This window comes from Pundamilia nyererei, unplaced genomic scaffold, assembly GCF_000239375.1.
Source record: "Pundamilia nyererei isolate P.nyererei 1_Seehausen unplaced genomic scaffold, PunNye1.0 scaffold00072, whole genome shotgun sequence".
Taxonomy (NCBI): Eukaryota; Metazoa; Chordata; class Actinopteri; order Cichliformes; family Cichlidae; genus Pundamilia; species Pundamilia nyererei.
Window position 1 is genome coordinate 3,084,525 of NW_005187473.1, and position 17,382 is coordinate 3,101,906.

A 17,382-nucleotide genomic window follows, 5' to 3' on the forward strand; every position below is an offset into this window, starting at 1 on the left:
CATTAGCTGGCTACCTTTTCATCTAAACAAGTGGAAGAATGCTGGTGTTTATTTTTGTAACCTACAACAAGCAGAGAGTTCCTATAGAGGATCTGCATGATTGACAGAGAAGCGTGCTGGAAACGCTCAGAGGTTCTCTGTTTGCCTCAGACTCTCACTGTTGGCTGCCAAAAGTCGGTCTTTAATATAGGGCTGGAAAACCAAGAAATAAGAATAACACTGGACATTTTCACTGGAATGAATATTTCTTGCGCGCTTGATGTTTTTCCTCACACTTTCATCTCTTGCCGTCCTGGTCCCTGCCGCCTCTTTGCCACTACTTGTTGTTTTCATTTTCCCTCCTTTCCTTGTCATACTTTGTTTCTGGCTTGCAGTCAGATTTTTTGCGGCAGAGTATCTCCTCGAGCGTCAGTTACTGGGAGCTGACTCAGTTATAAGTTGATGGAGACAAGCTTCACACCCAGTTTCCCACAGGCATCCAAGAATTACTAAGCACAGTTTATCTGTGGAGTCAGAAGCAGGCACGCAGTGGCCTGTGTATCTCACAGTCCATATTCAGCACAGTAGTGTTAAAAAGAAAATTCACAGGCCACAGGTAGATGACTAGAGTACAGAAATGAAGCCTAGCATGATATTTAACATTATGCAACCATAAAGAAATCATTCTACGTAATATAATCAGACGTTTTTTTTCAGCCCCTTTTAGATGTGGGATCTGTAACACTGCCAGTATTCTGGCATTCACATGGGCCAGTTTTGATTTTAAGTACCTCACCTTTCATTCATACCCACAGCAGTGACAGTAGAAGCCAAGTAATATTTCCATATGCACAACACTGAAAATCAATACATGCATGCAAGCATGACAACAAACAGCGTAATTTGGGTAGTTTTAAGTTGCGTTGAATATGCAGGTATGGCAATGTATTCGTACACACTTGACTCACCGTAAAATAAAAATCAATTCCAGCTTTGTTCTGCTAATACATTTTTTATAACTTAACTGAAGATGTATGGCCCTTTTTGTTTTGGAGATGCTTGCAGATGGAACTGATGCAGCATGTTTGTAATAATAGGTGTAAACTGCAGGAAAGGGGAAAAGTAAAAACAGCTTGAATAAACCAAAACTTCAGCTTTCATCTTTAATCTGATGTGCCCTCGCTAAATTGATATATCAGCACGTGCTGGAGATGTTTTGCTTGTGCCGGTATGTCTGTCTGCACTTGCAGCAGATAGACATGCGGAGTCACAGACTGTCATTCAAAAGCGGAAATTGTAATCTTGTACTTGCCTGTCCACACGACTGCAGCAAGCAGGATTGCCGTCTGGCTGTGCTTAAAAAGAAGATAAACGTCCGTCTTTAGGTTTATGAAGACGTTTTGCCTCTCGTTCAAGTGAGTCAACGACCCTCACAACCACGTGTAAACTAGAGATGAAATATTTGGGATGCTCTGCTAGTTATTTTAGAACTGAAAAGGCCTCTTGGATGAGAGGTGTTGCGACTTTTACAAAAAGTGACAGAGCTTTCAGATTCTGGAAAGGGAAAGCATGCCTGAAAGAATCCGGTGTGTAAAATTGGTGGTTTCCTTTTAAAAAGCACATACAATGATGTGAGTAGTTAGTATTTTTATGTTTGTAATTGATGAAAATACAACCTGAGAAATGCAAATAAGTGCACTATTCGGGTCCCAGAGTTTTTGAAATGATGACTATAACACGAGTGAGGAGGTTCAGACAGACATAAAGAACAGTTTTTTGGAATGGCGCCTGGCCCAACTGTTGTCACATGATGGCTAAATCTGAGTCACGTTTGAAATCTGACGGCATCATCCTGTTCTTCCCAGATTCCATCTGCGCTGGCCTCTCCTTTCAAATTTGTCATCCTGAAGGAATTTAGGACTGCTGTCAGTGAGCTCATGGAGTGTGTGTGTGTGTGTGTGTGTGTTTGCTTGGCTTCACCTGAGCACTCATACAAATCACCCCCAGCCCCCCACCCATTTGTAGAGGCTGGCATGTAAAATGGCATGGCTATTATTCACACCATTCAGACTGTTGGCACACATGATACACTTTTAGCAGAAAAGTCACGTTCAAAAGCCAAGTGAGACGTCTGTATTCATGTCCTACATGCAGACAGCCTGACTGGCTTTGGCTTTAGGTCTTAAATCTTAGATTCCGCTCATGACCCTTGACAGACGCTTCAAAAATGGATATAAAACATACATGAGCATTTGTGCTTTATGTCCGTCCATTTACGTTTCATATCTGTATTTCGGTGCTCTTTCTGCACAGCATGTGATGTCTCTGTTCACATTCCGTGAAGAGATGAGCAGACAGATTACGTCAGGGTCCCAGCGCTCTGTCTATCTGCTTGAAGGCGATCACTTTTTCCAGAAAGCTGAGCTCTTGTGCACACACTTGTGTCAGCTCTGCCAGGTGAAAACAGATGAGCCTCACAGTAGGTGGTAACATGCTCATGCACATTCCTCGCTAGTCTGCTTACATCGCTGGTAACAGGAGCTTGGGGGAGCCTCGCCCAAAATGGACTAACCGGGCCTTAAAGATCAGCATGGTTTCCGTTACAGGGACAGCAGGGGCTCTCGCGTCGGCCTGTTTAATCCGTGGGGAAGGACCTCTGCAGAACCATCAGCACAGCACGGCGCTACTTAAAAGGTTTCTTTTATGACAAAACAGTAGAATATAAGAGATGCTTTGCGCAGCTGGCCTTGCATTTGAGATGGAGACCTTTCTGTGTCAAGTTTGCATGTTGCGGGTTTTTCCTCGACCTTTTTGAGTTGCCTATCCTATTTCAAAGACTGGCAGCAGTAGTCTGGTGTGTTGGGTCACAATTCTGAACACTTTAAGAGATTAGTACTTTTTTGATGTTGCTCTGTGTCAAATATGTACACTGATTGCAGAATTACCACATAAAAAGTATATTACTGTCAAAAAAATATAATTCCAATAACATACTTAGTCACAAGTGCTAGTTATGGGTGAAAATGCATATTTGCAAGCTGCCACCATGCCTCCAGCTTTCCTGTATATCCTGCCCTTAATATTACTGCAAAATACTATCAGCATACATTATATGGTCTTCTTGCACTTGGTTGTTTTGCTTTTTTTATTCTTGGAGGGAAGCTGCATGCAGTGCAGTCTGCTTAACTTTTGTGGGGTTAGACAGAGGAGTCCTGAAGAACTTAATCATGTTGGATCGCTGGTTTAGATTAAAACCACAACTAGATAATTCCAGCTAACGGTTTAAATTCCTGTTTTGCTTTTCACCTGCAGAGAGTTCAAAGTTCAGTTTCTCCAGCAGGTTCAAAAGAGCATCTGTCTTAAGAATGTTGCATCACAGTTTACTCAGCTTCATCCACAAGCTTCTTTCTATCAAGTGACAACTGTTGATGTGAGCTTCACACTGCCAGATCATTTTTTGCAGAACTGACATCTTGAGCACTTTTACTTGTTCATATGTGTAACCTTCAGCTTCTTTACGGTGTGCTTGAAATTGGTCATAAGTGAGACATACCAACCTATCACAGGGTCAACACACAGAGAGACAAACTATGATTCACACTCATGTTCACATGTAAGACCAGTGTTGAATCATCAGTTAACCTCAAATACAGGTTTTGGGGCATGCAGAGTCCACACAGAGAGGCCTCAGCCAGAATCCTTTAGCTTCTAGGAGGCAGTGCACCACTGTGCTGCCTGCAAATTTGATGTTTTTACCCAAACTTTATTATGAATGTCCTATCAGCCAAAGCAGTAATTCCACTTTTAGTATTCTTAACTTGAATTAAACCATTTTCCCTGTTTAGCACTTTGTCTTTTTTTTTTTTGGTGTTTTTTTTTTTTTTTTTGATGGGAAGCAATGTGCCTTTTTTTCTCTCCACAATTTTTTACATGTTGGAGCAAATGTCTGCTGCAACATGAGCCCTTCCTGTTGTTGCCTATTGTTCTGATCCAAAAAGGCCTCTGTCATGCTGCCTCCTGTCATCTACCTCCTCAAAACCGCCCTTCCCAAGCCTAGCTTGCTTTTCCTCTCTCTTGTGTGTCTCACCCCTGTCTTTGCTCATATAAGGTTACAGCGCAGTACTTTCAAATGCAATGCAGGTGTGTGTGTGTGTGTGTGGTGTGAGAGAGAGAGTAAGTAGTTCCTGTGCTCTCTCGGCCCCATAATGTCTTCAGTAAATGCTTCCTAAACAGGCCTGCTTTTATATCTTTGTACGCTTTAGTCGAGCTTGGGAACAAACACCTGCACACAAGCACCCAGGTGCAGCTATACAAGCACACACACACATACACGTTCACACACACACTCCCTCCCCATCTCTTTCTAATGGAATCAGTTTCACCTTATTTTAGGATTATTATGATTTTGGTCATACCGTTACTTCCATTTGTAATAAAAATTCTAAAATGACTTTACCAACATCATTTATTCCAGCTTTTATAAACGTTACATTGCATATTCAAATCTGCATGAAGGATTACTTTACTCTTCTCTTACATGAGTAGAGGACAAGTTCAACACAATGCAGACCACATAAGCGCCTGGATGTTTTGAAGAGTGTTGTGTACTTTGAGTACAAACCTGCTGTAACTGAAGGCTTAACCTGAAACGTGTCCACCTGAGTTACCGTTACCCACTACTTGTTTGTGTTGCCTTTTTCTTTCTTTGCTCAGGTTACCAGATTCTTAGATGTCAACAGTTTTTCACTGTGGTTTCTAAACTCTCCAGCCAACATAAACCCTCACTCTGCTCAGTGGGACAGAAGCCCACTTCTTAAAAAGTCGATTTTACGAGCGGCTCTTTTACTGAGTTTTTTTTTTTTTTTTGAGGGTTCTCCTTTTTATTTCCTCTCTTTCTGTCGTTTCTCTGCACTCACATTTTCCAAATCATCTTCACTCAATTTATCTGGAATTGCCTTGTGGTCCCTCACTTTTCCTCTCTCCCTCACTTCTCACCACTCTTTTTCTTCACTGCCTGTTGCCATTTAGTGATTGTAACTTTTCATTCATTTTCCAGTCTGAGAGTATGAGGCTAATAATTCATTAAGGATTACTGGAATATTAAGTGTTTTATTCAAACTTTACATTGTCTAAAACTTCACATTTTTGAAGAGTAGATGACATAAAAATTTCACAGCTACTTCCTTCATGTCAGTATGCAGGGGATGAGTTGAGTGGTTTTTAGGGAAAATTAGAGCATTTGAAGGAGACGTGCTCAGTACTAGCTTTGTGTTTGTTTTTTTCTGGACTCTAAGAGAGAAACTTTGCACAATTCAGAATTCAACTAATCTAAAACCCCAATTCCATGTTAAATACAGATAAAAACATATTTTAGAACATAGGAAACATATCAAACTAATCTCTCAATTCCAAATGATTCCAAATGATTCCATCCAAATGATCTTTAGGTCAGAGATCACCGTATTTCTGCATCATCTTACTATAAAGATACAGTTTTTATAGATGATGGTGAACCTTTCCCATCTTTAATTCTGAGAAACTCTCTATGAAGCTCTTTTTATAACCAAGCATGTTACGATTTGTTTCTAGTTAACCTCCACTGTTTTTGTATTTTTCACGAAATACTAAAATGTCTCATTTTCAACAATTCACATATATGTTTAGTATGAATAAAACACAGGTTTGTGAGATTTGCATTGCATTGCATCATTGCATTGTGCTTTTTTGTAACTGGGGTTACATTACACGTTGATTCAGTATCTGAGACTAGCTGCTTTCCTTCCTTCTTTTTGTTGCCTCTTAAACAGGAGGCTTGACCAGCAGGTTGGTGGGGCTTCTGTTTCCACAGCTGTAGCGGTGTGTTCAAGAAGACCACATTAAGGACATCCTCTCTCTTTGACATCACAGAGACAGAACAGGAATAGAAACTTGCTGAATGGAAACAGAGACTTGATGAAGACAAATTGTAGAAAGAAATAATTATAATTCCTCATCTGTAGCTTTCATCTCTTAAAGGCAGAAATATTTCATAGTTGCACTGTGAAAATGGTTGGTTTCCCATTCTTCCAGTTAACCCCTGAGTTAGGTCAGTTTTCCAGCTAATAGGGATGGAAGGGGGCCTTGGGAGAGGCCCTAATAACAGAGTGGGAGAGCTCATACATCAGTCTCACTCACCACACCAACCACCCTGGCTCCAAACACAGCCCCCCAGACCATATAACAGCATATTAGTTGCTACGCATAACTGCTCAAATTGAACATTTCTGATTTGGTTAAGCTTTACCCTGTGAGGAACCTAGTGTCTCATTTTCTTCTTAGCTCTCTGTTAACTCCTTCCTTTTCCTCATTCCCAAGCCTTCGAGTTTAAAGATTTGCACTAATTGCCATACACTGCTGCGACAGTAAAGTCACACCAATTTCGGAGAGCTTTATGGGGGTTAAGCTCGTGTCCCTGCCTGATTTTTATCATCGTAAGCCAAATACAGCTGGACGGGGATCAGAGGCTGCTCTCATGGAATTTTCTGTGTGGAGATTTGATGTCTGGACTTCTCAGAGGCACCTTCACGTTAACCATTTACTGCATATTTTGCTACTAGGAGTGGCACTCAGCTGCAAATGAAAGAGGACGTTCCAAACCTTTAACGTGAATGAAGTATGACAAAGCAGCCAAGAAGGGAACATGATACTCTTATAAAGATTGTCACGTATCCATAATTTTGATGGGCGTTCACTGCCATACCAGAATTGAATTTTTAAAAGTGTCACTTCTGACATGCTATGGAAAATATGTTCACAGTTTTATTTTTCCAAGTGAAGTCCAATTGCTTGCCTTCGACAGTACTTAGAGATAAAAATGTTTTTAACAGTTGTGATAATCATCACTATAATAAAAACCAGTGGAAATATATGGAAATCTGGAAAATCTGGAAAAGTAACTTGTGACTTTTGAAATGGAAATTATTTGAAACTGCAGAAGCACAGCTTAAAGTTAGCTGGACTCTTGTAGTACAAAACTTGCATTCTGATCTTATCCCTATTTCAGATGCCTAAATGTGAACGGTAAAAATATTATCAAAATGTGACCTTCATCCTGTCCAGGTGTCTCTTCTGTGTTGTGCCATGCATTTTTGGAGTGGCTGAGCCACTTGATAAGCGCAACGGCTTCACACAAAACCTCTGCTGATAATGACCAATAGCCTTTTTCACGTCTTGGCTCAGTTTAAAGAGGCACATGATCAATACTAGGTCAATTTCCCACTTAAGGGACAACTTCAACTGAGCCTTAAATACCTTGGACTCTCCACCAAGCTTCTCAGACGAGAGGTGAGGTATTTTTTGAGAAACGTAAAGAAGTCCAGTTGCTTTTCTTTCTTAGATCACTTTGATAGGTACACATTGCTAGGTCTGGGTTGAACCTGTTTTTGACTTTGAAAATTCTTCAAGGCATAGATTCAATCTGCTGCTGGAAACATTTCTCCAAGATTTTGGTTCATATTTACATGATAGCGTCACACATTTGCTGCAGATTTGCGTGGTGCACATCTATGATATGAATCTCTGTTGGACTGAAATCTGATGACTGTAGAGGCCATTTGAGTACAGCAAACTCACAGTACATCAAGACTCATTAGACCAGACAACATTTTTCCGATCTTCTGTTATCCAGTTATGCTGAATCCATGTGAACTCTAGCCTCAGTTTCTTGTTCTTGGCTGATAACAGGAGCACCTGGCTGTACACCAGCTGCTTCCGTCTGCGTCAAAGTTTGACGCGGGCACTCAGATTCGTCTAAATACCTTGTTTGTTACAAGTTACTGTTGCTTTCCTATCTGCGCCAACCAGTCTGGCCATTCTCCTGACCACTGCAAAAAATAGGCTGAGTTTGTTGAAACTCCTTATCTCGGTTTCCCTTCTCATCACTATTTTCTGATCTGCCACCTCAGTAATTTAAAATGTTTGCAACTCTGAGACAATGTTACTGGAAACAGCCTGTTCATGGTCGAAAGACCTGACTGGTACACATATGTGCACGATTTCTTCCTCCCTATATTATAATGCAAGCAATGCTTTTGTTCTTCTTTGGTTATTCATATTGACAGACAGGGATTCAGTACAGAGGTACATATGGGTCTTGCAGTCAGTATCCAAATCGTGATTCAATCAATGGCCAGAACCACAGCTGATGAAACCAGGGATCTATTTTTAGGTCCTTTTTAACAAACAGGTCTAATACAACAGCTCCCCTCCACTGCTGAGAAACATTAGAAAGCTAATCTCAAAATTGCTCTGCATTTTCTCCTAGATATTTCAGATGATTGTCTTAATGAAAGAGAACAGATGTGTTCTCTTTAAAGGGCGCACAATGTGGGAAAAAAATGAAACGCAGGAAGTAAGCAGACCTTAGACATAACAGCAAAATCGCTGTGCACAAGTGTTTGTTTTTGAACAAAATTATAAACTTCAAATCTTTCTGGAATGATAACATTTTTTTTTCTCAGAAGTACACAGTTGTGCCTCCTTTTCCATAAACGAGCACTTCGTCCTCCTCCCCCTTCCCTCACTATATTCCCACGACCATCCACTTCTATTGAACTCTCACCTGGCTGCCCTTGGCTAGCTTTGTGTTGGTGAAGCTAGTGAGCTGCGACGTCCACTCTCCTCTGTCCTTTGTAAAGCACAGAGCTCCAGACTTCTTAGTCTAACAGTAGAGAACACAGAGTAAATTTAGACTCACCGTGGGGCCGGGACATGCCATAAGACACTGTTAGTAGCCTCCTGGAAGAAACCAGCAAGTCATTCTAACTCCAAAAGTGCAGAATAGCTTGTGGAATCAGGTAGCATTACAGAAGAACTACTAATTTAGTGAAGAGACACATTTTGATTCTATGTCTGCCCTCTGGGTTTGCTACATATCTCTAACAGTCATGAACATAACACCCATAACTGTGAGCCTGTTGTTGTGAGCCTGTTGCCAAGCTTCCAGACTCCTCACTAACAGGTGCTGAGGCCCAAAGCGCTGCTCATTAACACAGTTCATTTCACAAGCACCACCACATAGTCGTTACCATCCTGACACATTATCACCCAATTAGCGTGACCCTGTGTCACCAGGCTCCTGGTGCTGTTTGTCTGCAGACTTTCTCTCCTCGACTGTCACCCTGCATGCCACGCACTGTCAGTTTTCAAGTTGTTAATTCAAAAATATTTATGACGTGTTTAGGAATTCTGTATTTTTCGTGTGTATGTGTGAAACAAATGCACCATGTGTATAGTTAAGTTTGCAGCCAATTCTCAGCGGTGTCCATGCACATGCTTGCATTTTCACATCCGTTTGTGACTTTAGGTTACGTTCCCAAAGTTGGATAGCAACCATTTGCCTATTCATCATGCTGAACTATCCCAGCCTGCACCAAAACACACAGACTCACACACTGTTGTAGCCGGCTAGAACTGTGGGATGTTGTATGTGAACTGAAAGTTTGTCAGCGGTCTGGTGCCCTGAGAATCAGTGAAGGTAAAACAGCTTAGAGTTTTTTTGCCAGTCCTTCATTTTTGGCTGTTTAATTTGTTAGGAATCACCTATGACCTGCAGCACTGCACTCTGAAGCCGATTTTCTGTCTCTTCTCCCCAGTAATGAAAAGCAGAGAGCAGCTCTGTCTTCAGCTGGTAATAAGAGCGCATTAGGTCCACATGGCTTGTTGATAGGCTCCCTGTTGTACACCCAAACCTTTGATCTGCACTAGAAAATGTACAGCGTTATCACCACTGTTATTTTACATTTAAGAAGCAGTGTGTTTGTGTCTGTACACAGTATTTTACATAGTTTCTCCAGAATTGTGGTTAAGCATTGTTTAAATGTAGGTCCATGCCACTGGCTCAGAAAGTTTGAGTTTGTCACAACCATGTGGATTACATTTGGATATAGCTTTCAGGTGTAAAGAATGCAGCTGTAAAGCTGATTGTTTTTGTTTTTTTAAACTAGCTGTTGTAAACACAAGTCAAGTTACCTTGATGTTTTGCAGGAACATGACAATAATGGTGACAATGTAGGGTCAAGTGAATAAGGCCCAGCCACACAGGCCTAGAGACTCGTTCAGGACCATCCGCTGACCACCAGTCGTGTGTTCCCCGACTATTGGTGAGTGGTTGCTGGAGGTTGATGACAGTCTCTGGGAAATCAATTGATAAAGCCCCAGTGACATATGCCTAGAGAATGGTCAGTCATCCAGTGGCAACCACAGGTTGATAGAGAAAAAAGTGCAAGCCCCAACCGGCTGGCAAAAACATCTTTGTAATAGCTTTGGTCACTAGGAAATTGTGGTTTGCATGAAACATGATAACTTGGGCCCAAGCACTCGCCAACTACTCTCTAAAAAGGAGGGAAATTGTAAAAAGTGTGGCACAAACTGGAAACTGAGAGACTCGCTTTCAAAATAAACGTTTTTTTGAAACATGTTGGCTGCAGTGCTGAAGCCCAGTTTTCACTCTAAAAGAAGGCATGTGCCATTTCTGATTTGGGTAGATGTCCTCTACTTCCACTTTGTGATCTACTTTTTTGAGTATCGCTACATACTGCAAAACAGTAGTGTTTGCAGGCAAATCAGCCTCTTCCACACTATTTGCTAGCAACCAAAGCAAGCTTAAGGAAGTTTTTAGTGTAGCACCCTCTTTGTGCCCAATATCACCTAGCAACAGTCAGGAACCTCCAATAAGGACTCACCCACCAGTTGGGGAATACAAACATTTTTCTTGCAACCAGTGGTTTTATCAGTGGAGTAGGTGGACTCCAGTGAGTCAACAGTTATCTACCCTTCTCTCATCATGTCTTGTTTCAAAGCACCAGGATTGTGAGAGTCTTCATTTTAAGTGTGAGGCCTCAAGTGGGTACTTGGCTATGTTGACTTTTTATAAAAACCCTGTAGTTTCAATTTACTTAATTCATGTCCATTTGTTACATGTTGCAATTATGTTGTGCAGATATCTGATACTGAAAACTTGCTTGAAAGGTTCCAATCATTTGGCACCTTTCACTGAGTTTCCTTGCCAGTTGCTGCTTTTTGCAAACATTTGCAGTTTGTTGAGTCTCCGACCATAAATAAGTTGTCTATGTCATAAATACTAAAAACACACAAAAGCATCAGATACAACCCATGTTAATGCTAACTGGTAGTTAGCATTAACTGGTAATTAGCATTAACATCAACATCATCATCATATTGCTAGTGGAAAATATATGCAAGACATCAATTCTTCAACCTTTTAAAGCATTTAATGTTTAAGCATTTAAAAATAAAAGTTTTGCTTTTCTGCTTTTCATTTCCTCTCTTCACAGGATCTGAGTTCCCCCAAGATCCCAGTATGCAAGCTGCCACTTTGTGGAACACCTCTAGCGATGGTAAATACACACACACACACACACACACACACACACACACACACACACACACACCACAGATAACCCATGCATGACGTTCTTAACAAAGCTCACTCTGGCAAAACTATGAGCACATCTGTTAGAGACAACATGATGATGACATGTTCATAGTTCAAATTAACACACGCAGTGTTGAACTGTAACCCCACATGTGCTGTTGAAATTACTTTAAATGAAGTGTTAAAAATTACACATCCTCCACATGGTTGACTTCAGCAACCCAGACACCCACTGCAGTGTAAGGCACTAGAGCAGATAATTGACAGAACAAATTGCACATTGATCTACTCAACATATGGAAATACAGCCACAGGAGCATTGTATTTCTTTACATCTACATCTACTCTTTCTTAAGTGGAAAATACCAGTGTAGTCTCCAAGGTGCTGCTGCTTTTAGTACATCTTCTTAAACTTTGCATTTTGACCTCATGTTTATACCAACATTTGTGGGCTCTGGACATGCACTTGAGTACTTCTGAGGTCTTAAGTTTTCATCACAATGAGCCCAGCCCTAACCCTAACCCTGACCCTCAACAATTAGAATATGTTTTTTTCTCCTTTATATTAAATTGTTCCACAAAGTCTTGGCAATCAGGGAACAAAGAGAACAATCAGCCCAAATGACATGCATCAAATCTATTCAGTTTTTTGTGGAAAAAATGCCTGTGTTTGTTTTTTCTCCAAAATATAGGGATGGAGTTAAGGACAATATATGACTTAATTTCTCTTTGCACAGCATCCATTTTATTCTTTGTTGTGTCTTTAGCTTCAAGCATATATGGAGCCCTGGGTGGGCTTGTTTGTTAGAGCTGGCCAAAACACTTGGCTTCACAGAGGAACAGCACAGTAACTCTTGTGGTTCTGCACTGCATAATCAGTGTACTCCACAGTCCTCTCATGTTTGATTTGCACAGTTTTCATTTCATAAGCGCAGATTATTGACATTATATAAACAGAGTTGGACTCTGATTCCCTCACTTGTCTCTGATTTTTCTTTCTAAGCAGTCGTCTTAAGCATGGAACTGAGCTTCACCAGAATGTCTTCCTTCCTTGGTTACTTTGATTTTTTTCCCCAAATAAACATTATTCCTTTATTTCCATTTCCATTATTCTGATTCCTGTACTGCTGATATGAAGAACATTTTAAAATAAAAGGTCTCCTCGTAACTCCCAGAAAATTTGCTGTCACAAGCTCGCTTGTTTGAGCATGGTAATAAAAAATCGATTGCTGACCAACACACAGGCCAGATAACTGTGAGTAACCTGCGGGCAACACTAGGCCACTAGGAAGAAAAAATGTATATTCCACAAATGGTTGCTGAAGGTTTGTTGGAGGTTGCCTGCTGTTGCTAGGGGAAGTCGGTCACAAGGAAGGGGCTGCATCAAAAACCTCCACATGATTGCTTTAGCTGCTTGCAGATAGATTCGTGGATTCATGTGTTCAATGACAAGTCCAATGCTTTTGCAAGAGAACAAACTTATCAGTAAGTACGATGTATGTGGGATGCGATAGGTTTCTGGGTACTTTCTCAACGTCGTTGCCCATATGTATCCGTTAAATTGCACCCCCTCTCCACAGTTTATCTTTGGCTAAAAGAGCAAACATCTGCCTCTCACAAAGAAACACTGACTGGAAAATGCTCAACTTAAAGTTTGTATTTAACTCGAACCTTAGTTTGGCTCTCTCATTTCGTCTGGTTTGCTTAATTCATCTCTCGAAACTCCAACTCTCCCACAGCTTCGTTCCCACAGAAAATTCTGTGTACACAAAAGCAGACACACACCAGTTTCTGGACAAGACTGAGCAGTTTAGTGAAGATAATGATTATGTTGACCAATCAAGGATTTTTCAAAAACAGTCATAAATATAATGAGATCCAAACAAATCATCCAGAGAGCTTTATTTTTCCACATCATCAAATATAAAAACCTATAAACGTAAAGTATATGTGTATGTGTTTATCATTTAGTGCTCAGCCCTCCTGTGCTTACATCTGTTTCTTATCTAATGGATGGAGGGTGATTGCACCCCTTGTTTTGTCTGCAGGCGGGGATGGTTTTGATTGACCAAACAGGCACAATTCAGGTAGCGTGGCTCTATCAGTATGCATCAGTAGCAGGAAGTTATCGTGCTGAAAGAGGCTCATTACTGGGCTGAAATCAGGGGTGATGATAGTTTACTGAACTCATTTCCCTGCAGGCTTTCTTTCATTATTCCTCTCTGTTTCTTTGTTTCGTTTTGTACCCTTTTTTTTCTTTACTTCCTTTCCTCTGTTGCTTTGCTGGATAGTGACCCAGCTTTAATTAACTTCACCTTTACCCACAGCTGGAAGCTGGAAGCACTATAGTGCGAGGCCTTCAGTGTATCTGTTGAATATGTTTAGTTAGCTTTGCAGCCACTCGAGTTTCTGAACCTGCGTTTTGTTGACAGGAGCCCCGACGGTCACACCCTTACTGTACGTATGTTCACTGAAACCATATAGAATACAATGTCGTGAAAAGGTATTGAGTAATGTGTGCAGTTTTCAAGCACGTATAGTTTGTCTCCTTGGCGGTTGTGTGGGTGTGCGGGTGTTTACATATATGTGCCTGCATGTGAGCGTTTGATTGTGCAAAAACTACTGCAAGCAAAATGCAGGCTGATGACAGGACACCATTTAGCTCCCCTGCCACATTAAAGGGACAGTCCGCAGAAAGGGTTTGAGTTTCAGCATCCTCCTTGTGCCAAATACCACAACACTCACCACGGGACAATTACATACAGAGTGGCTTTGTTACACAGGCATTGGCAGGACATCTTTCTCCTCCTTCTCTTTTTTCCTCTTGACCTCTCTTCTTTTGTCTTCTCCTCTTGTCTCTTTTTCTTTTTTCGCTCTTCGTTCTGCTCCCCGCTGCTTTATTATGAGTTATTATAACGGCTAATGAAGTGTGCAGGCACACCGCTCCAAAGAGCATTTTTATTTTCCATCAACTCAACTAATGAAAATTCATGGAAGCAGTTGTACATTAGGCACCAGCCTCTTGTCAATGGAAAAGCAGTAATACGGCATAGTCCACTCACTAAAACAGGGTTGCCAAGCATAAGGCCTGGGTGCCAGAATCGGCCCACCAAAGACTCCGATCGGGCCCAATGGATACCTTTGGACATTTTGAAGAAGGGCATAAATTTTGGACTTTTAACTGTGTTTTTATACATTTGAAGGTATTTCCTCTCCAAGGGCATTCATATAACAACTAAGTAATAAAGTTATAGATAAAAAATTAAATGACAGAAAACTTCCAATTTAAAATTAAAATGGAAAATATTGGGCATTTTCTTTGAATCAACAGTAAAGCTGAGAAGTAAGCTACCAGAATATTTTCTGGCTGTTAAAATGATACTTATTTGTCTCATATTAAGATATCTGAGGTGTTAAACTTGTTCACACTGACTGAAAGGGGAAACTTGAGTGGCCCAGCCCACTTGAGATCTACAGTAAGTGGGTTGTATGAGACCCGGGATTTGACATCCCTGAAGTACCAGATTACTGACATTCCAACATTCAGTACAGACAGAAATCATAAAAATTGCAGTAAAATGTAAACTAAGGAGAGAAACAGAGCCCGAAGCAAACCAAGTATCAGGAAATAGGCACATTATGCCAATAGCGTAATTATTACTCCTTAAGTTTAAAAGCTGTCTAACTGCTTTAATGAATGCTTTCAGACTCATAATTACTTTTGAGAAACAAATCAGCAACAAATTCCAGAGCGTTTTCTTCTCTTTAACTGATTTCTGGACTTCCAGTGCATTTTGACTGACCGGCAGTGATAGATTGCACCACACTTGAGGTCAGAGCACATTTTTACCTTTTGCAGCCGTGAGAGGATTAATGCGACAAATTGAGTATACACAGCACTCCACAGTGAAGTTAAATAAGAAAATATCATTGCCTAATGTGCGTGAAACTGGACTTAACAGACACGGAATGTAATCTCGCCACCGATCTCGGTATGTTTATGGTCGTCTCATGACTTTTAAGATCGTTAGAAACAGTAACATAATCGGATTGGACAAAGTAAAACAAAACACAAAGTAGCAAAACGGCTGGATAAACAAGTTATGAAAACCAACAAGTGGCACGCGGAGACGGCTTCACCCGGGGAATATTTTCTGTTTGTGTGTGTCGTTGTCATAGATAAATATGAAACAGGTTCACAGCTTTCGGCAAAGCCCTGTGACAGAGCATTGTGTCTACGTGATGTCATGCTAAAGCATTTCCAGTTTTTATGTGTGGAAATGAAGTGCACACATCAGTGGTGGAGTGGAGGAGTAAATAAAAAGGAAAATTGGATGAAGGTCTACAGTCATTGTTCCAGCTGACTTTAAAAGCATCGGACTCCTGAAGGGTTTGATCTCGCTGCTGTAATGTTGAGATACAGGACTGTGTAGAGCACATGGAGAAAAGAGGTCATATTAAGGTTGGTGAAAAATGGGGAGAGGAGACGGTGGTGGGGTGGTACTTGTTAGTACCACAGTGCTGTGTTAAGCCCTCAGTCTTTATGGAAGAAGCTGTGAGTGTGTGTTCTACAACCTGCCAAGCACATGCACTGAGATAGAGGCCATGTGCTCAGGTTTTTACACCAAACACTCAAAGAACATAAAGTACACACATGTTCCATTTTTTCCGATGACTTCTCTCTTCTTTTACAAAAGCCTTAAACAAAGACTGCCCACGATGAAGCTCAATATGTAGGTGGACACCTTTTGCGTGATTGCAGTTTTTCGTCTTACACTGTACACGTTTTACTAAGTTACACTACACATTCTTCTGCCTGACTGCCCCTCCAACTTTTGTACAGACACTGCATCATCATTCCACCAACCACAACACGGGATGCTCACAGTGAAAGAAAGCTGGCCCGCACTCCAACCCAAGGAAAGTTTATTCAAACGAGGCTGTAATACGAATGAGCACTGTTTTATGCAGTTCATAGACGTCGATGTTGATACGGTTAATTTTCTGACCGCTCTATAACATTTTTCTCTTAACATTCCTTGGAAAAGCTTGAAGTTAATCTTGCATGGAATACAGTAGTAAAAATCTGAGTGCTGGTGTACTCGCACAAGTAAGTGTGCGCCTCTATTTATACCCATCAACCTCTCTATTCACACACATTCATTTTTCATTTGAGATTCTTCTGTATGTGCTTTTCCTCATTTGTTTGTCTTGGCCAGTTTGTGTAACCAGGAGCATTTCTGCATACCTAACACAGGTTTTGGGGTTGAGAGAACTTTCCAGAGGTTTTTCATGACATTAAGACCAATGTTTTTCCTGCACATTAAACTCTTAGGTGGCCCTCCAGATAGTTTTTTTTTTTACTGACCAGCTTAAGGGGAAAAATACGGTTCTGGAGGGAATCACGATTTAGTTCATCTTTGTATTGCAGTGTGTTCTAATAGCATTACCCTTCATGAATTGGTTTCGATGGCGAGGCAGTTTTTGCTCGCTGTAATCATTCCTCTCATTCATAACAGTAATCAAGAGCTGTTTGTTTTGACTGTTTGAAAACAGGCACGAAACACTGGGAACCAGTCATTTTAAATTTGATTCTTCTTTTTTTCGAAGACCGCAACGCAGGTGATATTGCCTCATGAGCTCATACACATAAATCTGAGGGGGAAACCCTCTGGCATCATACAGCCATGATGAAAAGAGAAATTAGGTGTCACAACAGTGGCAACCACAAAATAACTTGTGAAACCAGGCTCTGAATATGTGTGTCTGAAAACACGGAGTTTGTTTTACCGCGTTTCTTTTTCACACAGCAGCATGTTTTATTTAATATCTGGCTCTGAGGTAGTACAGTAAGTGTTGTTTGATTTATGTCATCGTTCTTGGCTGTGTAGTACAATTTTCTTGATTTTCTTCATTCATGGTCTTGTTCGTACATACATATATACATATACACACACACACATACATAT

The 17,382-nt window shown here is 40.8% G+C and overlaps 1 protein-coding gene across 1 annotated transcript in view; it reads left to right on the forward strand.

Moving 5' to 3' along the window:
* The window catches only part of ror1 (receptor tyrosine kinase-like orphan receptor 1), a gene marked incomplete at its 3' end in the record, with an annotated part of 117,188 nt that overhangs the window by 74,747 nt on the left and 25,059 nt on the right, over positions 1–17,382 (forward strand). The window contains exon 2 of the mRNA XM_005737027.1: positions 11,313–11,375. Coding sequence (XP_005737084.1) covers positions 11,313–11,375 — 63 coding nt within the window. The remainder of the gene's footprint in view (positions 1–11,312; positions 11,376–17,382) is intronic.